The sequence below is a fragment of the Salmo salar genome, chromosome 18 (genome assembly GCF_965601325.2).
Source record: "Salmo salar chromosome 18, fSalSal1, whole genome shotgun sequence".
Classification (NCBI taxonomy): domain Eukaryota; kingdom Metazoa; phylum Chordata; class Actinopteri; order Salmoniformes; family Salmonidae; genus Salmo; species Salmo salar.
The window spans coordinates 77,361,161-77,384,253 of NC_138308.1; the positions used below are offsets into that span (position 1 = coordinate 77,361,161).

Genomic DNA, 23,093 nt, shown 5'->3' on the forward strand with positions numbered 1-23,093 from the left:
TATTGACTTCATCACAGTGATTATGGGTCATGAAGGTGTGCTCCATGTGCTAAGACTTTGTTTGGTGCTACCATGAGCATGGCAGGAGACTGACAACCATGAACAGACAGACAGGCAGAGAGGGAGAGCGCGAGAGGCCCCAAACAAATGGGTAAGATAGTGAGAAAGCCTCTCCAAGCCTAGAAAGTTCATAGACTTATGATCTATAATAGTGTGAATCAGAGTACAAAACGGTTGTTTAACTGAATATATCCACTTAACAGTCACATTGGTATTCAGTACAGCATGAATGGCCATGGCCCTAATAAAAATTAAAAAAAATTAAAAATAAGACTGATTAGACTGTACCAGAGTAAATGCCCCTCTGCAATGCCCCTTAGCCTTGTAAATTTGCCCATTTGTAAGTTAAGATTTGTCTGTATCCTTTTCTCAGAAGTCACTGGAAATTAGCATTTAAAACCTGTTTTTAAAAATCGAGGGGACCAAGAGCTGTTGCGGTGACCATATTACCGCTACACCGGCAGTCACGAGTCATGAAGGCATTATCGTTTAGTCAAGGTAATTAGGCTTCTCCAAGCTCTGATGCTGCTGATGGTCATTAGTAGCCTACCAAACTGCTTGTTACTCAGCACTGTATTATCCCTCTAATCACTCTGACATCAATGCAAATGTAATTGAAAATCTAATCAAACACTTCATGAGAGCCCAAGAGCTCATGTTGCGCAACATTTCTATAGGCTATGCAATTGTGAGAGAAAACAGAGTTTTGATGGCGTCTATTAAAAAGAGGAGGATCCTATCAGTTTTCCATAGGCTGGGCCTACTATATTTATTTCTCAACTTCCTAATATTAAGCACATTGCTTCTCTTTACAACAGGAGTTTAGCCTACCTGGCTGGCATGAAAATGAACCACGGGAAAAGCGTCCTCCATTCGCTATTTAAGTGCATAGATGACATGTATTTTTTTTGAGCCAGGTGCATGATAATGGTCCATTTTAAATCAAAATAAATTTCACACATATATTATTTAGTATATGTAAAGACAAGATTAAATCAAGAATAGTCTGATGGGTGACAATATTAGCCTATCACTTGTGCATTATATATTATCACTTGTGAATGATGCCCAACTTAAGGCAAGAACAATGCCTTGTTTTTGCTACTTTTTCTAATCAGAGTCGCACACCTCATGTAGCCTAGCCCATAGGCCTATATGTTTTGATAAGGTTTGTATCACAACTAAAGTGGCCAAATAACTTCTTAAAATGAAGCACATTAATTGGCTTTACAAGGGGTGTAGATCCTAACTGGAATACATACGCAGCGAGTGAGTTTTACGTTTGGGGAAGATCATTTTCACCATAAAAATGCACCTTTATAATGAAAGTATTACATTCATAATAACATTTGCGGTCACTTTTTATAATGGTGTTTTCCCACTAATGGAACATTCACACTTATAGCCTACTGCCGTGTGCCATTGCTACGCTTTTAATGTGAAGAATTAGCCTAATAGTTTATTACATTTTACGGTAAATGTTCTGATCTGTTGCCTCATTGCATATAAACTTTTTTTTATGCTAGTTTTGTATTAATTTGAGATCTATTGCATCCCACAACTGTCCCAGAATATGTTTGGAATATTTATTTCTCGCACAGTATAGAATAGCTCAGCTTTTTTAATATGGGGAATAATAGATTGACATAGGTAATTGCTTTTGCTGTTTGTTAGGCCTACTCATCTTGTTGGCTGATGAAAAGTAAATGTGGACAGTTCTTCCAATATCTTCAATATGCACCTCGGAATTGGATAAGTACGCCCGCATTTGCGTCCCCGAAGTGTCTGTCTTCACTTGTAGCCCGTGAGAAAGACCTGATCACGTGATGGAGAGCCATGTGAGTGAGAGATGTTTCTGAGCATGCAGCACTCAGGGAGAAGGGAACAACGGCCACTGACCGCAAAAGGAATGTATTTATGGTATTTTTTAATCCCTTGTGATAAGATCTTGTCTCATCTCTGCAACTCCCCAATGGGCTCAGGAGAGGCAACGGTCGAGTCATGTGTCCATCGAAACATGAACCGCCAAACCGCGCTTCTTAACACCCGCTCGCTTAACTCATAAGTCACCCACACCAATGTGTCAGAGGAAACACTGTTCAACTGACGACCAAAATCAGCCTGCAGGCGCCCGGACTGTCACAAGGAGTCACTAGAGCACGATGAGCCAAGTAAAGCTCCCCCGGCCAAACCCTAACTCAGACGACGCAAGGCCAATTGTGCGCCGCCCTATGGGACTCCCGGTCACGGCCGGTAATGTCACAGCCTGGGATCAAACCCAAGGCTGTAGTGACGCCGCAACACTGCGATGTAGTGTCATAGTGCCTTAGACCGCTGTGCCACTCGGAAAACCTGGCATGGAGTTTTTTAAGGTGCATTACTGCCACACAAAGGGAATCCCGCTGGGAAATGAATTCAAATTGTGAATGAAGAGTGTACAGCCTGCACAATAAACAAAGCAGAGCTCATGCCTTTCAAGCAACTTTTTTCAAATCATCATTAGAGTCACATCCTGCAGCCTCACAATGTATTAAAAATAAAAACATATAGCCCAACATTTGTAGAGTTATTTAAGTTACATGAATAACTCTAAAATAAGCATATAGGAGTACCTATTTCTTTTTTTAACTGCTCAACACAGAATAGCCACATGTGCGCACTCCCTCAAATCATTTGGAGAAAATATCCTTTCTATTTTATTCAGCTTTGTTCAATTGTATTTTTCATACTATAAAATAATATAAAATAATGGCACGGAATTTCTAACCAAATCTTGTTTTCTAAATGAACTAATGTAGCCCAGATCGGGACCTAACATAAGGACATCTCAGAGTATGCTATTCTGTTCTTCTGAAATAGACTACATTTTCTTCCTATCATGTTTCTTTCGAACTGTCTAAAATAAATAATCGATTTATTGTGAAGGTGGATTATGGATTTATTAGAGTAAAATGTAGATGTCCCAAAGGTCTGCATCAGTGGCTTGTAGGCTATGTGCGGAAGCCAGGAGATGCTAAATGTGTTTTTGTTAATTAACGGTCAATTACATTTACATTTAAGTCATTTAGCAGACGCTCTTATCCAGAGCGACTTACAAATTGGTGCATTCACCTTATGATATCCAGTGGAACAACCACTTTACAATAGTGCATCTAAATCTTTTAAGGGGGGGGGGGGGGGTTAGAAGGATTACTTTATCCTATCCTAGGTATTCCTTAAAGAGGTGGAGTTTCAGGTGTCTCCGGAAGGTGGTGATTGACTCCGCTGTCCTGGCGTCGTGAGGGAGCTTGTTCCACCATTGGGGTGCCATGAGACCAACAGTTTTTTGCTTGACAATCACCAGCTAATAACATTTTGTGACTGCCACAGCCCCTGCACAGGAGTATGACTCAAGTGACTATGAAACTCTGTAGTTGGGCTTAGTTGGCCAGTCCACATAAACTGAGAACCATGTAATAACACGGGTACCATTTTGATTCCAAAGCTCCAGGACAATCACATTCTTTCAAAAATCCCCATGAGAATGTTATTGTCATTAGAAGTTTGGCTCCAACATGGAGGACAGTTTCCAGACAGAGTAGTTTGGTAAAGTAGACTTACGGATGCAGGGGCGGAGTGGGGAGTGCCCCTGTTTGTAACCAGGGGCGCAGCGGTTGCATCTCAGTCCCATCACGCCATCCCGACACAGACACTGTCCCGATGTCTGGTTACACCAGAGACCCACAGCACCCATAGGGTGACACTGACACGCTGAGAGAGCAGGAGAAGATGGAGGGATGGGAGGAGAGAGAAGGTTAATGTCACATAGTAAAGAGTATTGTATTAATAACATTTGATTGCTCCTAATAAAGCTTCTATGAATGTACAAGAGGGAAAGAGAGAGAGAGAGAAGAAAAGGAGCGAGGGAGAGAGAGATGACAAGCACAGAGAGAGGGAACGATGGAGGGAAGACAGATTAAAGACGACAGAAATATGAATTTTAGATAGGAGTGAAAATAATGATACCATGGACAAAGCAAACATGGAAATGGGATGTAAAAGGATGAATGACAAAGCAGTTTAGAAGGAAGGAGGGAGAAAGGCAGAGTTGGGGTCATCGAAAGGGCACAGATAGAAAGAGGAAGCCATTCTCTAGTAGGTCTGTTTTTCCTCCAGTAATGTAGTTTAAACAAACCCTTACAGATACTTCAAACACCTTTAAGTAATTAGCTCTGAGGGCAGGTCACTAAGGCTCGGAAAACGGTTGACTTGGCCGGAACATTAATCAAATAAACATGGTTCATTTATCTATCATTGATGATTAAATCACATAATATTATGACACATAAATAGTGCTAATGTAACTTCCATAAGTTACAAATCTATTTGGCTCAAATACACTGAGTGTACAAAACATTCAGAACACTTTCCCTCAGAACAGCCTCAATTTGTCGGGGCCTGTTGGCCCGTGTTGACTCCAATGTTTCCCACAGTTGTGTCAAGTTGGCTTGATGTCCTTTGGCTGGTGGACCATTCTTGATGCACACGGGAAACTGCTGAGCGTGAAAAACCCAGCAGAGTTGCAGTTCTTGATACAAACCGGTGCGCCTGGCACCTACTACCATACCCTGTTCAAAGGCACTTAAATATTTTGTCTTTCCTATTCACCCTCTGAATGGCACATATATACAATCCATGTCTCAATTGTCTCAATGCTTAAAAATCCTTCTTTAACCAGTCTCCTCCCCTTCATCTACACTGATTGAAGTAGATTTAACAAGTGACATCAATAATGAATCATAGCTTTCACCTGCACATATGCTTTACCGTTTAGAAATGAAAGCACTTTATGTATCTAGTCCCCCCATTTGAAGATGTCATAAGTATTTTGACAAAATTCACTTAGAGTGTATTAAAGTATGTTTTGAAAAAAGTCACTGAATGGTGAATAATGACTGGAATAAGATATGATTTTTCGTAACATTTCTAAATGAATCCTGATAATGCCATGGTTAAGAAAAATCGTAAATGAATCATGAATAATGATGAGTGAGAAAGTTACAGAGGCTACAACCAAACACGCTAACCTCTCACCATTACCGGTAGAGATTAGCATTTTTTGGGTGGGGGTGGGGGGGGTGATCTTTATCGCTCTGTAACTTTCAAATGTTTGATCATTCACAATTCATCAATTCATTCATGATTATCTGTAATGCTTATTCATGATCATCTGTGGATGCTACCTACATTAATGTAGACCAGTTCAGAAGCCTCTTCTTTTCTTACTTACAATAAAAGGGACCCCAAAAGGACACAATACATTATTCATCATTCACTTCCTATTGGGCAAAAGACAATCCGAAACAACCAAAACAAGCTGTGAATGAATCCAACACGTTTGTAAAGTCATAAGCTTGATGTAGTCACTGTGTGTAAGGAATATGGGACTAAATATTACACTTTTGATACACTATAAGTGTATCAAATATTTTTGACATCTTCAAATGGGGGAACCAGATACATAAAGTTCTTTCATTTCTAAACGGTAAAACCGATATGTATGAAAATACCATCAAATACAATAAAATGCTAGCTGCACTGTCCACAGACACTGTCACGCCCTGACCAGGTGAACTCTTCTATTTTGGTCAGGGTGTGGCATTTCTATAGTTTATTTTCTATGTTTTTGGTATAGCCTTGCTTTGGGGCATATTTCTATGTTGGGTTCTGTAGATTCCCAATCAGAGACAGCTGTCGCTAGTTGCCTCTGATTGGGGAATCATATTTAAGTTCCTTTTCCCCCCACGATGTTTGTGGGTTGTTGTCTCTTTTATTTGGAGCAGTAGCGATACGTTTATGCTCTGTTTTGACCGTGTTATTTCAGTCTGTAATAAATAACATGAGTTCGCTCCCAGCTGCGCCTTGGTCCACTTCTTCCTTCCTGCACGACGATCGTTACAGAACAACCCACCAAACCAGGACCAAGCAGCGGGAGGAAAAGGAGCGCGAGAGTTGGGCTCGCGAGGGAAAGGAGTTCTGGACCTGGGAGGAGATCATGTCGGGGAAAGGACCCTGGCGGAAGGATTCCCAGGTCGAGGAGGTGATGCCAGCCGGTGGAAGGAGTCGCAGGCGGCGGTCGAGGAGGCCCGGAAGACACCCCCAAGAAAATTTTGTGGGGGGGCTAATGGGGTGGTCCGGAAGGGCAGAGGAAGAGCCCAGACCACTGCTCTCGTGGGGGATAACGGCGAAGGAGGAGGCAGAGATGTGGCAGGTCCTGGAGGACCTGCGTAGGGACAGCGTGGAGGAAGAGCCTTGGGTAGCAGAGGTGCGCACGGTATCGCCAGTGCGCCTGCACAGCCCAGTGCGCTCTGTGCCAGCGCCCCACATTTGCCGGGCTAGGGGGAGTGTTCAGCTAGGACGTGTTGTGCCGGCTCAGCGCTCCTGGCCTCCGGTGCCCCTTCTCGGTCCGATGTATCCTGCGCCGAGGACGCGCACTGTGTCTCCGGTACGGCTACACAGCCCAGTGCGTTCTGTGCCAGCGCTCCACACTTGCCAGGCTAAGGTGGGTGTTGAGCCAGAACGGGTGATGTCAGCTGTGCACTCCAGACCTCCAGTGCGCCTCCTCGGTCCAGGATATCCGGCGCCGCTTATGCGCACTGTGTCGCCGGTGTGTGCCCCCAGTCCAGTCCGGCCCGTCCCTGCTCCCCGCACCAAGCCAGTGGTGTGTGCCCCCAGTCCAGTCCGGCCCGTCCCTGCTCCCCGCACCAGGTTAGTGGTGCGCGTCCCCAGTCCAGTCCGGCCCGTCCCTGCTCCCCGCACCAAGCCAGTGGTGTGTGCCCCCAGTCCTGTCCGGCCCGTCCCTGCTCCCCGCACCAGGTTAGTGGTGCGTGTCCACAGTCCTGTCCGGCCCATCCCGGCTCCCCGCACCAAGCCGGTGGTGCGTGTCCCCAGTCCGGCCCGTCCCTGCTCCCCGCACCAAGCCAGTGGTACGTGTCCCCAGTCCAGTCCGGCCCGTCCCTGCTCCCCGCATCAGGTTAGTGGTGCGTGTCCCCAGTCCTGTCCGGCCCGTCCCTGCTCCCCGCACCAAGCCAGTGGTGCGTATCCCCAGTCCTGTCCGGCCCATCCCTGCTCCCCGCACCAGGTTAGTGGTGCGCGTCCCCAGTCCAGTCCGGCCCGTCCCTGCTCCCCGCACCAGGCCCACGGCGCGTGTCCACAGTCCGGCACGGCCTGTGTCCGGTCCACCGGTGACCAGTCCTGTTCCGGTCGGCGGCTCCGCTCCGGAGCCTGAGCATGCCGCTCCACCGTGGTCCAGTCCGGGCCAGAGGGGTAGGGCTAGGGTGGAGGCAGGGGGAAAAACACGCCCGGGGCCAGAGCCTCCACCGAGGGTGAGGCGCCCACCCGGGTCCCCCCCCCTAATAGACTTTAGGTTGGTGCGCCGGGAGTACGCACCGTTGGAGGGGGGGTACTGTCACGCCCTGACCAGGTGAACTCTTCTATTTTGGTCAGGGTGTGGCATTTCTATAGTTTATTTTCTATGTTTTTGGTATAGCCTTGCTTTGGGGCGTATTTCTATGTTGGGTTCTGTAGATTCCCAATCAGAGACAGCTGTCGCTAGTTGCCTCTGATTGGGGAATCATATTTAAGTTCCTTTTCCCCCCACGATGTTTGTGGGTTGTTGTCTCTTTTTGTTGGAGCAGTAGCGATACGTTTATGCTCTGTTTTGACCGTGTTATTTCAGTCTGTAATAAATAACATGAGTTCGCTCCCAGCTGCGCCTTGGTCCACTTCTTCCTTCCTGCACGACGATCGTTACAGACACACAGGGGGAGTGTATTTATGGCCTGGATGCTAGTCTGTTGCTGCTCTCTTGCCAACTCCTTGTTACTCAAGTCAAATGTGACATGACAATTCCATAAGGAGTTGGCAAGAGCTGAAAGAGACTATATATATTTACCTAAAAAAACTGAAACAACAACAACAACAAAATATTTCAAAAATAAAAAGCTGAAAGAGACTGGCACCACGGCTAAAATATCTCATTCTAGTCTATCTATTTACATTACTCCAATATTGCTATAACTGCAACCCCCTCGCACTTGCACGACACACACGCTCAATCACACACACGCGCACCTGCATGTGTCATGTGCATGACCTCGCTCCATTAACAGTAGTTATATTAGGACTTCGGTCAACCGCCCCAAAAGCATGCCAGAGTGTCACAGTCACTTAGAACATGTGACCAGTCAAAGGTCAAATGTCAGGGTGGATTCCAGCCAGTGGTAACAACATGAACACGAAATCCAGTCGACTGGCATACAGAAATAACTGTCCTCTGTCACAATGTAACTACCTCATAAACACCGTGGAGGAGGCTGGAACACAGACACATGTAGGCATACCTTGTAGACTAGCAGATGCACAAAGAGAAACAGATATCCTAACAGATGCAGATGCGCACACACTTGGACACACACTGATCTCTGCATGGATAAGATACACAGCTGGTCGGTGCGACTTAATACAGGCACAACCGCTTTAATGTGCACGCACACGCGCACACATAAACACACACACTCTCTCCCTCCCTCTCTCTGACTGACGTTGGCAGGTCTTGCGATGGGTGGGGGGCTTGCTGTGGTCTCGGGTGTATCCGTTCTGGCAGTACTGGCAGTGACGCCCCGCTGTGTGATGCCGACACTTCAGACATACTCCCCCGCTGCGCCGGCCCGACTGCTGGAACACCTCCATGCTGAACCGACACTTAGAGGAGTGGCTGTTACACTCACACGCTGGAGGGAGGGAGGGAGGGAATAAATGAATTTCAGTAAAGGCAGTAAAGTTAACATCCATGATCCAATTTGCACACATACATACACACACGCACACACAGACACAGTAATGGGGGGTGTGACTCACAGACGCACGGTTGTGGCTGACTGGGCGTGGCTCGTTGCCAGGGCCTGTCGTAGTAGAAGTCCTCACAAACATCGCAGTCCGCCCCTGCTGTGTGGTGCTCACACACACACACCGCCCGGCCCGCATCATCACGACGACACCGAGAGGCATGTCCGTTACACTTACATCTGCCCCCCACCTGCAGGTCGGAAAGGGCCAGGGCGGGCCGGACAGGGGGGGCGGAGATCAATGGAGAGGGAGGAGCCAGCTCAAGATTCCGATTCGCTCTCACTTTAGAGTTCTGTTGGTTGTTCCTCCTCCTCCTAAGTTCCCGCCCCTTGTTGATTCTCTCCTGCTTGCTGTCGATTGTCCAACCACAGATGCTGCCTTCCTGACATGGACTCCAATGGTGGCCCCCCTCCCTCTCATGGCCACGCCCTTTTCCTTTTCCGTTTCCTCTTTTGGAGATGTCTATTTCCGTAATGTCTCCTTCTGACTCCTTCCGTGTCACGTTGTGTCCGTCCTCTCCCCGATCCCCCGACCCTTTGTTATATCCTCCTCCGTTCCTCTTTCGTTTTTCTGCCTTTTTTCTCTCCTTCTCCACAAACCCCCATTTATTGTTGTCCCCATTCACCTTATCCACCTGACCCACCACAGCCTCGTTCTTCGACCCTGCCCTCCACCTCAGAACACCCCCACCCGCTCCCTCCCCCCAACCGACCTCACCCCTTTTCCCCTCCGAACTCCCCACCTTGGTCTGCTGGGACTGGGTCACCTCGTGGAACACTAACCGTATGTCCGTGGCCGTCACCCAGTCCTGCAAGGTGGGGCTGTAGTCAAAGTCTGGAGAGGAGGGTCTTCCATCCAGGGTGGAGAAGGCCAGCAACATGCCTCCCCGGTGCCTCTGCAGGGGCCGGGGGTCTGAGCACAGAGGCTCCGTCTCCTGGTGCCTGGTCTGGGCTACCGTCTGGGCCTGGAGCCCAAACTTCCCGGGGCAGTCGCTGGAGTAGTGCTGCATGGGCCTCCAGGTGCGCCCGTGGTCCATAGACTTGAGCACGGATAAGGAGACGGGGTCTGACGGCTCCCCCTGCTGGCAGAACTGCAGGCTGATGTAGGTGACCTCGAAGCGTCGACCCAGGGGAAGGGTGAGGACCCAGTCCCCGCCGTCGAGGCCTCCCGCCTGGGCCGTCCAGCAGGTCAAGTTGTGGGGGTTGTGGAGGTCCGTGAGGGAGCTGACGTTAACCGCTTTCTGGTCGGGGGGTCCTCGGAGGGAGTGGGCGGTACTGACAGGGACACCATGGGCGGCATTGATGAATTCCGACAGGCAGTGTCGCGGACGCCCATCCAAGTGGTAGCAGGGGTCATGGGGTGAGGTCCAGCTCAGAGGGGAGTGAGAGAGGGAAGGGGAAAGGAGGGAAGGAGGGAGGAAAGTGAGGAGAAGTAGGAGAAAAGGGAGGGCCAAGGAGGGGAGAGGGAAGAAGGACAGGAACATCATGTCATCGAGCCTGTGGGAGAAAATACAAAAATTAACAATTTTAGGGGATAAAGCGACGGGGTGAAATCATAAAAGGAAAATATATTGATGGATTTATATGACTTGCGGTTGGAGCCAAAGGGAGGGGCCGTCTGAGGTAGAGAGACCACCTGTGCCTTTATTGAAAACACACCAGCTCGCAGCACCACCATGAACATTTTAACATCCCTCGTATCCCTCATATCCCTCATACAATCCAACCAAATCTACCTCCACCCTTAAACAGGCCTATTTCTCTACCCACGACAGTCTTTAAAAACCTATTATCTTGTCCCATAAAGAGCGGATGAGTGTAAGGATGAAAGCATATACCGAGTGGATGAGTGTATGGATGAGAGTGTATAGAAACCCAGCCCATAAGTCGTGCTTGAGTGTATGGATAAAAGCGTGTACAAAGTGAAGAGCGTATGCAGAGTGGACGAGTGGATGGATGAGAGCGTATAAAGAGTGGATGAATGTGTGGATGAGATGGATGAAAGCATACAGAAAACCAGCGGGTCTGTACGGGATGACAAAAAACAGCTGGGTCTGAAAACACAAGCTGGGCAGCATCCATCATCTTTATGGTCCTCCTTTTAAATCCTTCTCCTGCCGCTCTGCTCCACTCCACTCTACTCAACGTACATGGGCAGGAACCCGAGTTTTGGAGCCCAAAGTGTGGAGAGAAATGGAAGGAGAGAGAGAGAGAGAGGGTGTGAGAAAGAAAGACAAAGAGAGGGGAAGGAAGGAGAGATGGAGCTTAGTGTGGAAGATGGAGGGAAAGATTTATAGAAGAGAACGCGAGAAATGTGTGTTCAGCTTAAACCCCTGTACAGTCACTTCCTGTGAGAAGACAAACACGGACTTGTGTATGTCCTTAGTGTGAACAGATTCCCTTCCCTCCTAAAACGGCTGGTGATGTGTTAAATGTATTTGTCTGCCAAGAATTGATAGTGATACCAGAGAAGGTTACTTAATTTGCGCCTGCAGACATGGGCGAACAATGCGTCTACTTTCCTGCCAACATGATCTACAACAAACTTTGCGGTTTTATAGACAGACGGATAGGCTGGGGGCAAGCAAGCAAGACTCCTATCCAACACTTCACACCAAGCAATTTACAAAGACACAGATTGTTAGGATCCAATACTTTTCCAGGCCCTCCTCTATTTCTCTGTAAATGTATCTCTGCTATGCAGTGTCTGTCTCGCTCTTTCCCTCCTCCCCTTTTACTCATTCCCTCTCTACTGTCATTGCATTTTCTCTCTCTCTCTCTCTCTCTCTCTCTCTCTCTCTCTCTCTCTCTCTCTCTCTCTCTATATATATATATCTCACATGCACCATATTCTGGGAATATCTCTAACTGCGTCTTGATTGACGATGTCCTAACAAGCGTTTGACACTAACAGTGCAGTCAGTGGGGCTGTATAAACCAACCCCATAGGAGAGGATAGAGGATAGAAAAAATGGTTGGGAGCCACCCAGGGCCAGTTAAACCACAGCCCGAAACTTGAGGCTTCTCTTAGGACTACAACGGAAGTTATTCCTCAAGTCACCCTACCAAAACGTGTTATGATTCCCTGCGAGTCCCACAAAAAGCAGACTGTCCCAACCTGGCTCTGTGGGATCGGGTGGATGATGAGGCTTGTCAGGTATATTGGGCGGCTATGTTTTGGGGTGTCGTTATTGGAAACGCCACGACCGGCGGCTGAGGTGACGAGTGGTCCGACTGCAGCCCCTGTCCTGCTCTGACGCATTCCTGGGGTCCGGTGTGCACCCCTTGAGCATTCCACACGTGTTGCAACATGCCCCGTTGGGAACCCGAACAGCCCGCTAAAAACCGAGCCTCATTAATTGATCGACTGATTAATTAGGTCTCATATTGGCGTCAGGGTGGAGGGTTTCGCTCGAGGGGAGAAGCGGAAGGCGAGATGGGGAGAGGGGATGTCTGGTACAGTATAATCAGGGGAAGAGATGGTATAAGGAGGTAAAGATGGTGGTGGGGTGGTGGGTTAGGGGAATTCATGGAATGATTCTTAAAAAGGGGTTGTGGTGATGGGGGAATGTCTGAGAAATTCAGACAAGATGCTGTTGGTGGGTAGGGGCGTAAGGGGTTAAGGGGTGTTAGGATACAGAGGCGAGGGGGTTGTTTGCTATTCCCCATGACGTTATTTGCACTCGTCTTTCTCGGTAACATTACCACCAATTAAGCATAGCCCCCATAACAAACTACATGATGGAGGGAAGCTTTTCAGAGAGGAGCACTCAGCACAGGGCTCTTTAAAGTGCGCCTCACCATTCTCTGTGCCCCCAGGCCAAATCCAGACCCTTACCCCCCTCATCCCCCTCCGCTCCGATACCAGATCGCCAGTCTGGCACCTGGAATGTAACCCAGCCACCAGATATTGTTTCAATGTTTTTTCTCAGTCACTTTCCATAAATTCACACACCCAGCATGTCGGAAGAACACGGTGGATGAGTGGCATTCCTCTTTAATAGAGCTTTAAAGACGAGAAGAAGACAGGAAAAACATTCATATCCCAAAATATTGTACAACATAGAAGTAACTGACAAAATAAAGGAAACACCATCATAAAGTGTCTTAATGGGGCGTTGGGGCACCACGGGCCAGAACAGCTTCGATGTACTTTGGCAGAGATTCTACAAGTGTCTGGAAGTGGAACTCTATTGGAAGGATGAGACACCATTCTTCCACAAAAAAATCCATAATTTGTTGTTTTGTTGATGGAAAACGCTGTCTTAGGCGCAGCTCCAGAATCTCCAATAAGTGTTCAACTGAGTTGAGATTTGGTGACTAAGACGGCCATTGCATATGGTTTACACAGTTGAAGTCGGAAGTTTACATACACCTTAGCCAAATACATTTAAACTCAGTTTTTCATAATTTCTGACATTTAATCCTGGTAAAAATTCCCTGTCTTAGGTTATTTAGGACCACCACTTTATTATAAGAATGTGAAATGTCAGAATATTAGTAGAGAGAATGATTTATTTCTTTCATCACATTCCCAGTGGGTCAGAAGTTTACATACTCTCAATTAGTATTTGGTAGCATTGCCTTTAAATTGTTTAACTTGGGTCAAACGTTTTGGGTAGCCTTCCACAAGCTTCCCACAATAAGTTGGGTGAATTTTGGCCCCTTCCTCCTGACAGAGCTGGTGCAACTGAGTCAGGTTTGTAGGCCTCCTTGCTCACACACACTTTTTCAGTTCTGCCCAAAAATGTTCTATAGGATTGAGGTCAGGGCTTTGTGATGGCCACTCCAATATCTTGACTTTGTTGTCCTTAAGCCATTTTGCCACAATTGTGGAAGTTTGCTTATGGTAATTGTCCATTTGGAAGACCCATTTGTGACTGATGTCTTGAGATGTTGTTTCAATATACCCACATCATTTTCCTCCCTCATGATGCCATATATTTTATAAAGTGCACCAGTCCCTCCTGCAGCAAAGCACCCCCACAACATGATGCTGCCACCCCCGTGCTTCACGGTTGGGATGGTTTTCTTCGGCTTGCAAGCCTCCTCCTTTTTCCTCCAAACATAACAATGGTCATTATGGCCAAACAGTTGTATTTTTGTTTCATCAGACCAGAGGACACTTCTCCAAAAAGTACGATCTTTGTCCCCATGTGCACGTGCAAACCGTAGTCTGGCTTTTTTTATGGCGGTTTTGGAGCAGTGGCTTCTTCCTTGCTGAGCGGCCTTTCAGGTTATGTCGATATAGGACTCGTTTTACTGTGGATATAGATACTTTTGTACCTGTTTCCTCCAGCATCTTCACAAGGTCCTTTGCTGTTGTTCTGGGATTGATTTGCACTTTTCACACCAAAGTACATTAATCTCTAGGAGACAGAACTCGTCTCCTTCCTGAGCGGTATGATGGCTGCGTGGTCCCACGGTGCTTATACTTGTGTACTATTGTTTGTATAGATGAACGTGGTACCTTCAGGCATTTGGAAATTGCTCCCAAGGATTAACCAGATTTGTGTAGGTCTACAATTTTTTTCGGAGGTCTTGGCTGATTTCTTTTGATTTTCCCATGACGTAAAGCAAAAAGGCACTGAGTGTGAAGGTAGGCCTTGAAATACATCCACAGGTAAACCTCCTATTGACTCAAATTATGTCAATTAGCCTATTAGAAGCTTCTAAAGCAATGACATCATTTTCTGGAATTTTCCAAGCTGTTTAAAGGCACAGTCAACTTAGTGTATGTAAACGTCTGACCCACTGGAATTGTGATACAGTGAATTATAAGTGAAATAATCTCTGTAAACAATTGTTGGAAGAATTACTAGTGTCGTGCACAAAGTAGATGTCATAATTGACTTGCCAAAAACTATAGTTTGTTAACAAGAAATTTGTGGAGTGGTTGAAAAACGAGTTTTAATGACTCCAACCTAAGTGTATGTAAACTTCCAACTTCAACTGTATTGTTTTCATGGTCATGACACCATTCAGTGACCACTAGTGCCCTGTGGATGGGGGCATTTTCATTCTATGGGGGCATAGCCATGGTAGTCAAAATAATGGCCTGCCCAGCACTTTTATACATGATCCTAAGCATGATGGGATGTTAATTGCTTAATTAACTCAGGAACCACACCTGTGTTGAAGCCCCTCCTTTCAATATAGTTTGTATCCCTCATTTACTCAAGTGTTGCCATTATTTGGGCAATTAATAGTCATATCCATTACAATAACTTATCATGGAGAATCACATAAATAACGGTTTTCCAGAGTAAATATGAACCGATCACGGACATTGAATACTATTTCACGCTTGCATCATATACTGTGTATACTAAAGTATCAAAACGATTTGTCAGCAAGGCCTTCGATTATGTAACTTTTCAAAAACCTTACATAAGCGAATAGTGTTTAAGTAAGGTCAGTGATGTCTCTGGAGGGAGACAGTATGCATGGTCTTTCAAAGCAGCAGCGGTCAGTGTGCTCAGCTGTGCTCGGCTGGCGAAGGCCTGGAAAAATACTGGATGACAACCTGGGCCATGTTTACAGCATAGTCGAACATGGTGGGAGTTAACTAACAGGAGAGCCTTCTGCTCATGTTCTCACACTAAGCCTTCAGTAGAAATCTGCTCTAAGACACTTTGTATAATCGTTCGTTCCTTTATACTTATGAGTTCAATGAGTTGTCATAAGGTCAAAGGTGTGAGGAGATTCAAAGTAGCACTTTGGGTTCCAACAGTCTGCTCTGTAAAATCCTGCCACTTCCACCAATTGTTTAAAATGCTTTGCTACTGTCTGTTCTGTCAACGTGTGGGGAGGTTGTGCTTTGGGGTTCGGATAATAAGAAGGTATACTAGGGGTACTAAGGGAGAGATGAGATTGGATACCAGGCTGTAAGAGAGGCTTATGAGCGTGGCTATAGGGGTGAAAGAAGTGGGGTAAGACACAGAGAGCATAAGGGCACTGAGAGAGGGATATCATTATAGAGGGTGGTAATATGGATGTAAGAGGGTGGTTAGAAACGTGTAAGAAGGTGATAAAAGTAGGGAATAAGTGGAGGATACGAGAGTAAGACGTTGACATATTAAAGAGAATAGGAGGCCAGAGGGATAGGAGGGGGATTTGGAGAGGGCTAAGTGGTGTACTGTGGGTGAAGGAATAAGGGCTAATAAATTGAGAATATGATGTCATTAAGAGGGAACATAGGCAGAAGTGGGCAAGGAAGATGATGCCTTCTGCTATCTGTCAGCTCCCCTTGCCTCCGTTCCACTCTGCGGTCTAAATCTGTGTCTTTTGGGGCTGTGTATCTGGAGCAAATGAGCTGGATTTGGCCTGTCTCACACACTTTAACATTCCTTGTCATGGGCAGCAGTGTAGAGCACTACCCAGCTATTCCGCAGCCTCAGCACGACCATAGAACACAACATGCAAGATGGAGGCAGAGGAGACAGTGTGCTTTGTAAACAGTAGGCTTTGTTAATTCGTTATTGTGCAATATTCGATATGGTTGTCTGATGCGCTTATATTAAACTGGCTACATAGCTAATCCAAACGGGTAAAGGAAGTGGTTTATTGGGGTGGCAGGGTAGCCTAGTGGTTAGAGCATTGGGCTTGTAACTGAAAGGTTGCAAGTTCAAATCCCCCAGCCGACAAGGTACAAATCTGTCTTTCTGTCCCTGAACCCCTAGGCTGTCATTGAAAATAGGAATTTGTTCTTAACTGACTAACCTAGTTAAATAAAGGTACATTTTAAATACCACGAGGAAATGAAAAGAACAGGCCTGATAGAAATTAAGTCATGTTCAAACAACTCTGGTCCACAGTGGATGACTTCTTTCAAGAGCATATAACAATATGCACCCTGGACTAAGGCCTGTTCGATACATTAATGAGCTCTAAATACACACTGATACACGAACCTCCCACTGTGAAACTGAACCGGACACCTGCTTGGGCATGTTATCGCGATCACATCTGACAAGTAACACCTTTGTTCATTTCCAATTGTCCTTAGCCCGTCTGAAACATAACGCAGCATAGAGACAAGGAGAAGAGAAATGCAATGTATTCTCCCTGTATTCCCAAACAGCATTCCTGTCCGCTCAAACACAGGGTGTTATTCCACACGGAGCAGATTCCAGCAGCACTGTTTTAGGTGTAATAATCTAATTTTAGTGGGGCGGTGAGGAGGTGCAACTGACAGCACGCACAAAATGGATTATCGCCGCTGTTGCACGTATCTTTAGCAGGCCCTGTCCCTCAGGTTCGCACCTCCAACGCGCAGCCAAACGGCCGCCTGCTATGGGCGCCCCTCGGCCTGAAGTCAAGAAGGGAAATGGAACGACACGAAGATGATTTATAAAGGGAAAAGCTTTTTAAAACAGGCCAGACAACTCAGCTTGGACATATTTCAGGGATCGAATAAGAGAACGTATGCCCTAAAGCACATGTCAAACTCATTCCACGGAGGGCCGAGTGAGTGTGGGTTTTCTCTCCTCCCTTGTATTTGATTGATTAAGTAAGGTCACTAATTAGGAACTCCCCTCATCTGGTTTTCAAGGTCTTAATTGGAGCTAAAAAAAATAAAAAACAGCAGACACTAAGCCCTCCATGGAATGAGCTTGACATCCCTGCCCTTAATCAGAGGTGTCAAACTCATTCCACAGAGGCCGAGTGTCTGTGGGTTTTAGTTTTTTCATTTAAATTAAGACCTAAACAACCAGGTGAGGGGAGTTCCTTACTAATTAGTGACCTTAATTCATCAATCAAGTACAAGGGTGGAGCGAAAACCCACAGACACTCGGCCCTCCGTGGAATGAGTTTGACATATGTGCCCTAAAGGAAGCGAGGCTATTTCGCTCAATTTCGCTCTGGTTCTCGTCCCACGCTAGTTTAGAACCTATCACACAAGTCGACAATGCGCTAAGCAAACCCATGGACGTTTCGCTTCATTGTCGATATTGAAAAACAGATGGACATGAAATCATGGTCCGTGATTTCATCTTCAAGTAATGCCAAAAACAACCTCGGGCGAAATTAAAATGAAAGTGAAGCTCATTTTACTAAGTGGAAGACATGTCATTGTGGAATTCATAATTAATTGCAGGCCACAGAGAAACGACAATAAGAATCCTAGAAAAGTATATTTTGACCACCCATTGACTTAGATTTAGAACATGCCTATTAAATCCTATTTAAAGCATGCAGAAGAAGAATTAGGCCTACAAAATCCCGTTTGATATAAATTCAATTGAGCGAAGATTATGACAAGATAATAGATGAACATATTGTAGACTATTTGTGTTATGTTAATTAAATCCCCCTCGAAAAGATTTTCATGGCGACAAGAGGCGAAGGTGAAATCTCTACAGATATATGCAGCGTATGGGCCTGTGTTGACCTTGGAACTCGTTTAACGAAACATGTTGGAGACAATTCGATAGAAAATAATATGCGTTTGGAATTTGAATTACCATGCAAAAAGCTACATTACCGTTTATCTCATTAGAAAATATAACTTAATAGCCTTTTTTTGACCAATAAATCACGAATTGTTAAGCCTATTATTAGTAGTATAGTTATTGTTATTGTTATTATATCAATAAATTGAATGATAATTGAATAACCAACCTAGGTAATAGAGATTATTTAAGGAAAATATTTAAGGAAAAAGAGCAATAGTCTACTGTTGGCTATATAAATGTTCCCCAATCTTAATTCAATAAATTGAAACCCGAGTTTTACCCTGGGGTGCATCCGGTTTAGACAAATGGGTGTAATAAATGAAACACCCTTCGAAGAAAAATAGTTGGATTGGTTCATTTAATACAAATGTCTATCAAATTTAGTACGATTGTTTTTATCCATGGTCACTTGCTGCGCGCCGCCAAATGGTCTATAATTACACATTCCAGTAATTATGCTCAATTTGCTTCATCTTGCAGAGACAGAACCTGATGTAAGCTTATATTGTATTCTACGCATTTAAGTGGTATTATCTTTCTGATCACACACTTAATCGTAATTTTCGTTATTTTCTCGAAATAAGTTTAAGCTATTTATCATGGCTGTTGTCCCTGTAGAAACACACATGCCCAATGGCATATCGCTGTTTTCAAGAGGGAAATACGATAGGCCCTAGTCATATAATAATAATAATGATTAGTCTATTATTATTGTTATTATTATTATTATATTTCAATTCAATTTAATTTAAACCTAAATAAAGGAGAGCCCGAAACAGAATAACAGTTCTGACAATAACTTTAATTTTTTGTGATGATGAACGTATTAATACAATTGCAAACATCCACTTCATGACTTATACTGTTATGACTTATACTGTATATCAGCTAGTCCTAAAAATATTGAGGCGCCTCTTGAAATGACTCTCAATCCATCTTAGTTCTGACAATGAAACTCTCCCAACTAATACAACAGGCTTTTTAGATTTCAAATATTTAATTAACATAATCACGCAAGAATAATTATTACCTTAGATTAGGATATTAAGATATTAAATAAACCACAGGCTACCATCATAAAACAATATTCCAATGAAAATGGTCTCAGGCTAAATTATTCCATTTATTTATCAATAATACTATATTATGCTCAGATATGCCTATATTCCCATGAAGACGACAGGTTTATATCAAATCAATCTTCAATAAAAGAAAGTGTAAATCATCATTTGGATACATAAAGCCTGCAATGGGTTGTAGCCACCCATGGAGAGTAAGTGACTGAGTATACTGTACTTATAGCGCGAACTTTGGCACTCTCACCGGGTCCAAATGATCAACTTGTCAATGCCTAGTCCTTCCATTCTAAATTTAAAACAGGTCTACGAACCTCCGTCAGAAAGAAGCCACAGCGAATAAAGAAATATAGGCTACACATAAACATGTAAAATATGAGAACACTCACCATATGCGTCTCAATGTTTGATCTCCATTCGCTCGTGGCGGCTCATGCGGTCTTAATCAATATAGGGGCGCAACAAGTGGACAGTTATCCGGGCGCCCTGTGCTGTGCGCATGGAGTGGGGATCCAACTCGCTGCAGCCCGCCTCAGTAAGGGGCGTCCCGTCCTGACGTCAAGACGCCGCTGCTTCTCTCAACTCCAACTCACATCTGCACAGTGCCCTACTACAGTGCAGAGCAAGTCAGTCTGGCGGAGAATTTGCAGATAGATAATTAAGACAAAGTGGGCCCAATTACCTTGATGTTCATCATTGCTTTTGTAGACTTCAATCTCCCGTCGCAATATTTGTTCTCATTTTCCAAACGTAAAATGGAAGAAAAAAATCGTTGAACCACGTAGGCTAGAAGGGGATAGCTCTTACATGCGGTATAGTGAGTAACGCTAACGTAGCAGATGAACTAAAGCAGACACAGATGGAAAGCTGGAAATAAAAGAAAGAGAATGGATGAATGATGGGGGATGGAGGGAGAAGCGAGTGACTGAGAGAGGAGGAGGAAACTTTCCCAGAGAAACCCCATAAAACTGATTGATGACTTCTCTTGAGGAATGTTTCCCCAGGTGTGTGTGTGTGTATGTGTGTGTTCAAGTAGTTACTCGGAGTTATTTAGAAATGCTATCCTTGGAAGGGTGACAAGAGCAATCACATACATTGAGTGGAGAAATGGTACAATTGTGCATCACCATTACATTTTGGCAGAGTTTTGTAACCTACTAAAGACGCACTATACAGTTTTGAGCTCCCAGTTAGGTTGAGGAGGAACATTGCTTCTATTTGACAGCTGGGTTAATAAAGCAAAGAAGTCCATGGGACATAAGCTGTAAAGACAAAGAAGCTATAAAGCAATAAAGATTTTTTTTTAAAGTAAATCTGTATTAGGTGTGTGTGTCATACTGTCAGAGGGTAGAATAGCAGGTGTCCTGCCAAAATCTGCACCCTGCAGCAAGACGTAGATTGATGTAACTAATAAAAAGGGAGCCTAAACAAGACGAGGCAGTGATATTTGCCAGACTTTCCCCTCATCATAAGAGTAAACATGATGATCGTTCTTGACAGAATCAGAACAGATTTCACAATAAATGTACTTCGATTTCCAGAGGTTTGCTGCCTGTGAAAACTTCACATTTAAAGTGTTTTGACATCATACAACAAACACCGATAATAATCATACACAAGCTTCAAGAGCCCAACTGTGGACAGAGTCATTTTTATTCAAGGTCTTTGTCTGCAGGTGATTCTCCTTTATTGGTTTCCTGAACCTTCATGTTGTGGCCAGCTTGCCAGTAGATGACACCAGTATAACTGCAGATGCTGCCAGTCCCATGATGCCACAGCAGAGAGAACCAGGAACTGGGGAGGAAGAGCACAAACCTGGCAGCCTCCTCATGTCACCTTCCTCCCCGGGTTGCTCCCATATGGACACAGGACCCAATGACCCTACTGGCCAGGTCACCAGAGCTCGTACTGTCAGGGGGCAGCGAGGATCACCTACCCACTGGAGACTACAGTAGTATCCCCAGAGGAGAACTCTGGTGCTGCATAGACATTACGTCCTGGAATAGACAAAAACACGAGGGACAGTAATAAAACTCAGGTGATTTGGTGACATTTTCTTGCAAGCAGCTTCACCACAGCACAAAAAAGCAATGTGCACCGACCCTAGTATTGGAGAGTTACAGTACAGTGTATGCAGGCTTTTGTTACAGCCCAGCAGTATTTGAAACATGTATTTAAATTCTAGAACAAAAACGTGCATGAACTGTAGCTCTCTAAGACCAGGGATAAGAGACTGCTGCTCGGCCCCTTATGTTATTTTCTATTGAAGAACTAGAGAGCAATGTAATGCTAGAAGCCACCCAGTCGGTCTGTGACAGTTCCATTCACATGTGTTGGAAGCAGACTGGGAGCAGATTGATGTGCCGCAATGGATAAAGACCTGCAGAAAAAAAAGTAAAACATTACCAAAGACTTATTCAGCAGAGTGTAACGTTAAAACAAAGTATAGATATAGATGAAGGCCGTACTGTCTGTACTGTCATGTAAAACATGGAAACATTTCAGCTCTGTACGTTCAATTTTCATCTTCAGCATTCTAAATATTGTTAGGCACCGAACTGAAGGATCAAAGGTCAAGGTGGAGATCAAAGCTTTAAAAGGTCAAAGGTCAGAGTAAATATTATGTGTTACCTTGTCTTTCATATGGAGCAGTGAGGCTTTGTCCGCAAAGGTGAAAATATACACTGACCAAAAATATAAACGCAACGTGCAACAACTTCAAAAATGTTACTGAGTTACAATTCATATTAGGAATTCAGTCAATTGAAATACATTCACGAGGCCCTAATCTATCGATTGCACATTACTGGGAATACAGATATGCCTCTGTTGGTCACCGATACCTTAAATAAAGGTAGGGGCGTTGATCAGAAATCCAGTCAGTATCTGGTGTGACCATCATTTACCTCATGCAGCACGACACACTGTATCTCCTTCATATAGTGTTGATCAGGCTGTTGATTGTGGCCTGTGGAATGTTGTACCACTCCTCTTCAATGGTTGTGCGAAGTTATTGGATATTGTCTGGAACTGAAACACACTGTTGTACACGTCGATCCAGAGCATCCCAAACATGCTCAACAGATGACATGTCTGGTGAGTATGTGGGCCATGGAAGAACTGGGACATTTTCCTCTTCCAGGAACTGTGTACAGATCCTTGTGACATGGGGCCGTGCATATCATGCTGAAACATTTGGTGATGGCGGCGGATGAATGGTACAATGGGCCTCAGGATCTCGTCATGGTATCTCTGTGCATTGAAATTGCCATTGATAAAATGCAACTGTGTTCGTTGCCCGTAGCTTATGGCTGCCCATACCATGATCCCACCATCACCATGGGGCACTCTGTTCACAACGTTGACATCAGTAAACTGCTCGCCAACACAACTCCATACATGCTGTCTGCCATCTGCCCGGTACAATTGAAACTGGGATTCATTGAAGGTGAGCATTTGCCCATTGAAGTCGTTTACGATGCCAAACTGCAGTCAGGTCAAGTCCCTGGTGAGGACTACGAGCACGCAGATGAGCTTCCCTGAGAGGGTTTTTAACAGTTTGTGTAGAAATTCTTCAGTTGCGCAAACCCACTGTTTTATCAGCTGTCCAGGTG

At 45.0% G+C, this 23,093-nt stretch overlaps 1 protein-coding gene across 1 annotated transcript in view; it reads right to left on the minus strand.

Annotated features, from left to right (window-relative positions):
• Positions 1-20,333, minus strand: part of LOC106577638 (netrin-1) — a 25,982-nt gene extending 5,649 nt beyond the window's left edge. The window contains exons 1-4 of the mRNA XM_082965157.1: positions 19,869-20,333; positions 8,959-10,442; positions 8,643-8,831; positions 3,661-3,810 (exon numbers count right to left, since the gene is read on the minus strand). Coding sequence (XP_082821283.1) covers positions 3,661-3,810; positions 8,643-8,831; positions 8,959-10,432 — 1,813 coding nt within the window. The 5' untranslated portion in view covers positions 10,433-10,442; positions 19,869-20,333. The remainder of the gene's footprint in view (positions 1-3,660; positions 3,811-8,642; positions 8,832-8,958; positions 10,443-19,868) is intronic.
• Between the last annotated feature and the right edge of the window lie 2,760 nt (positions 20,334-23,093).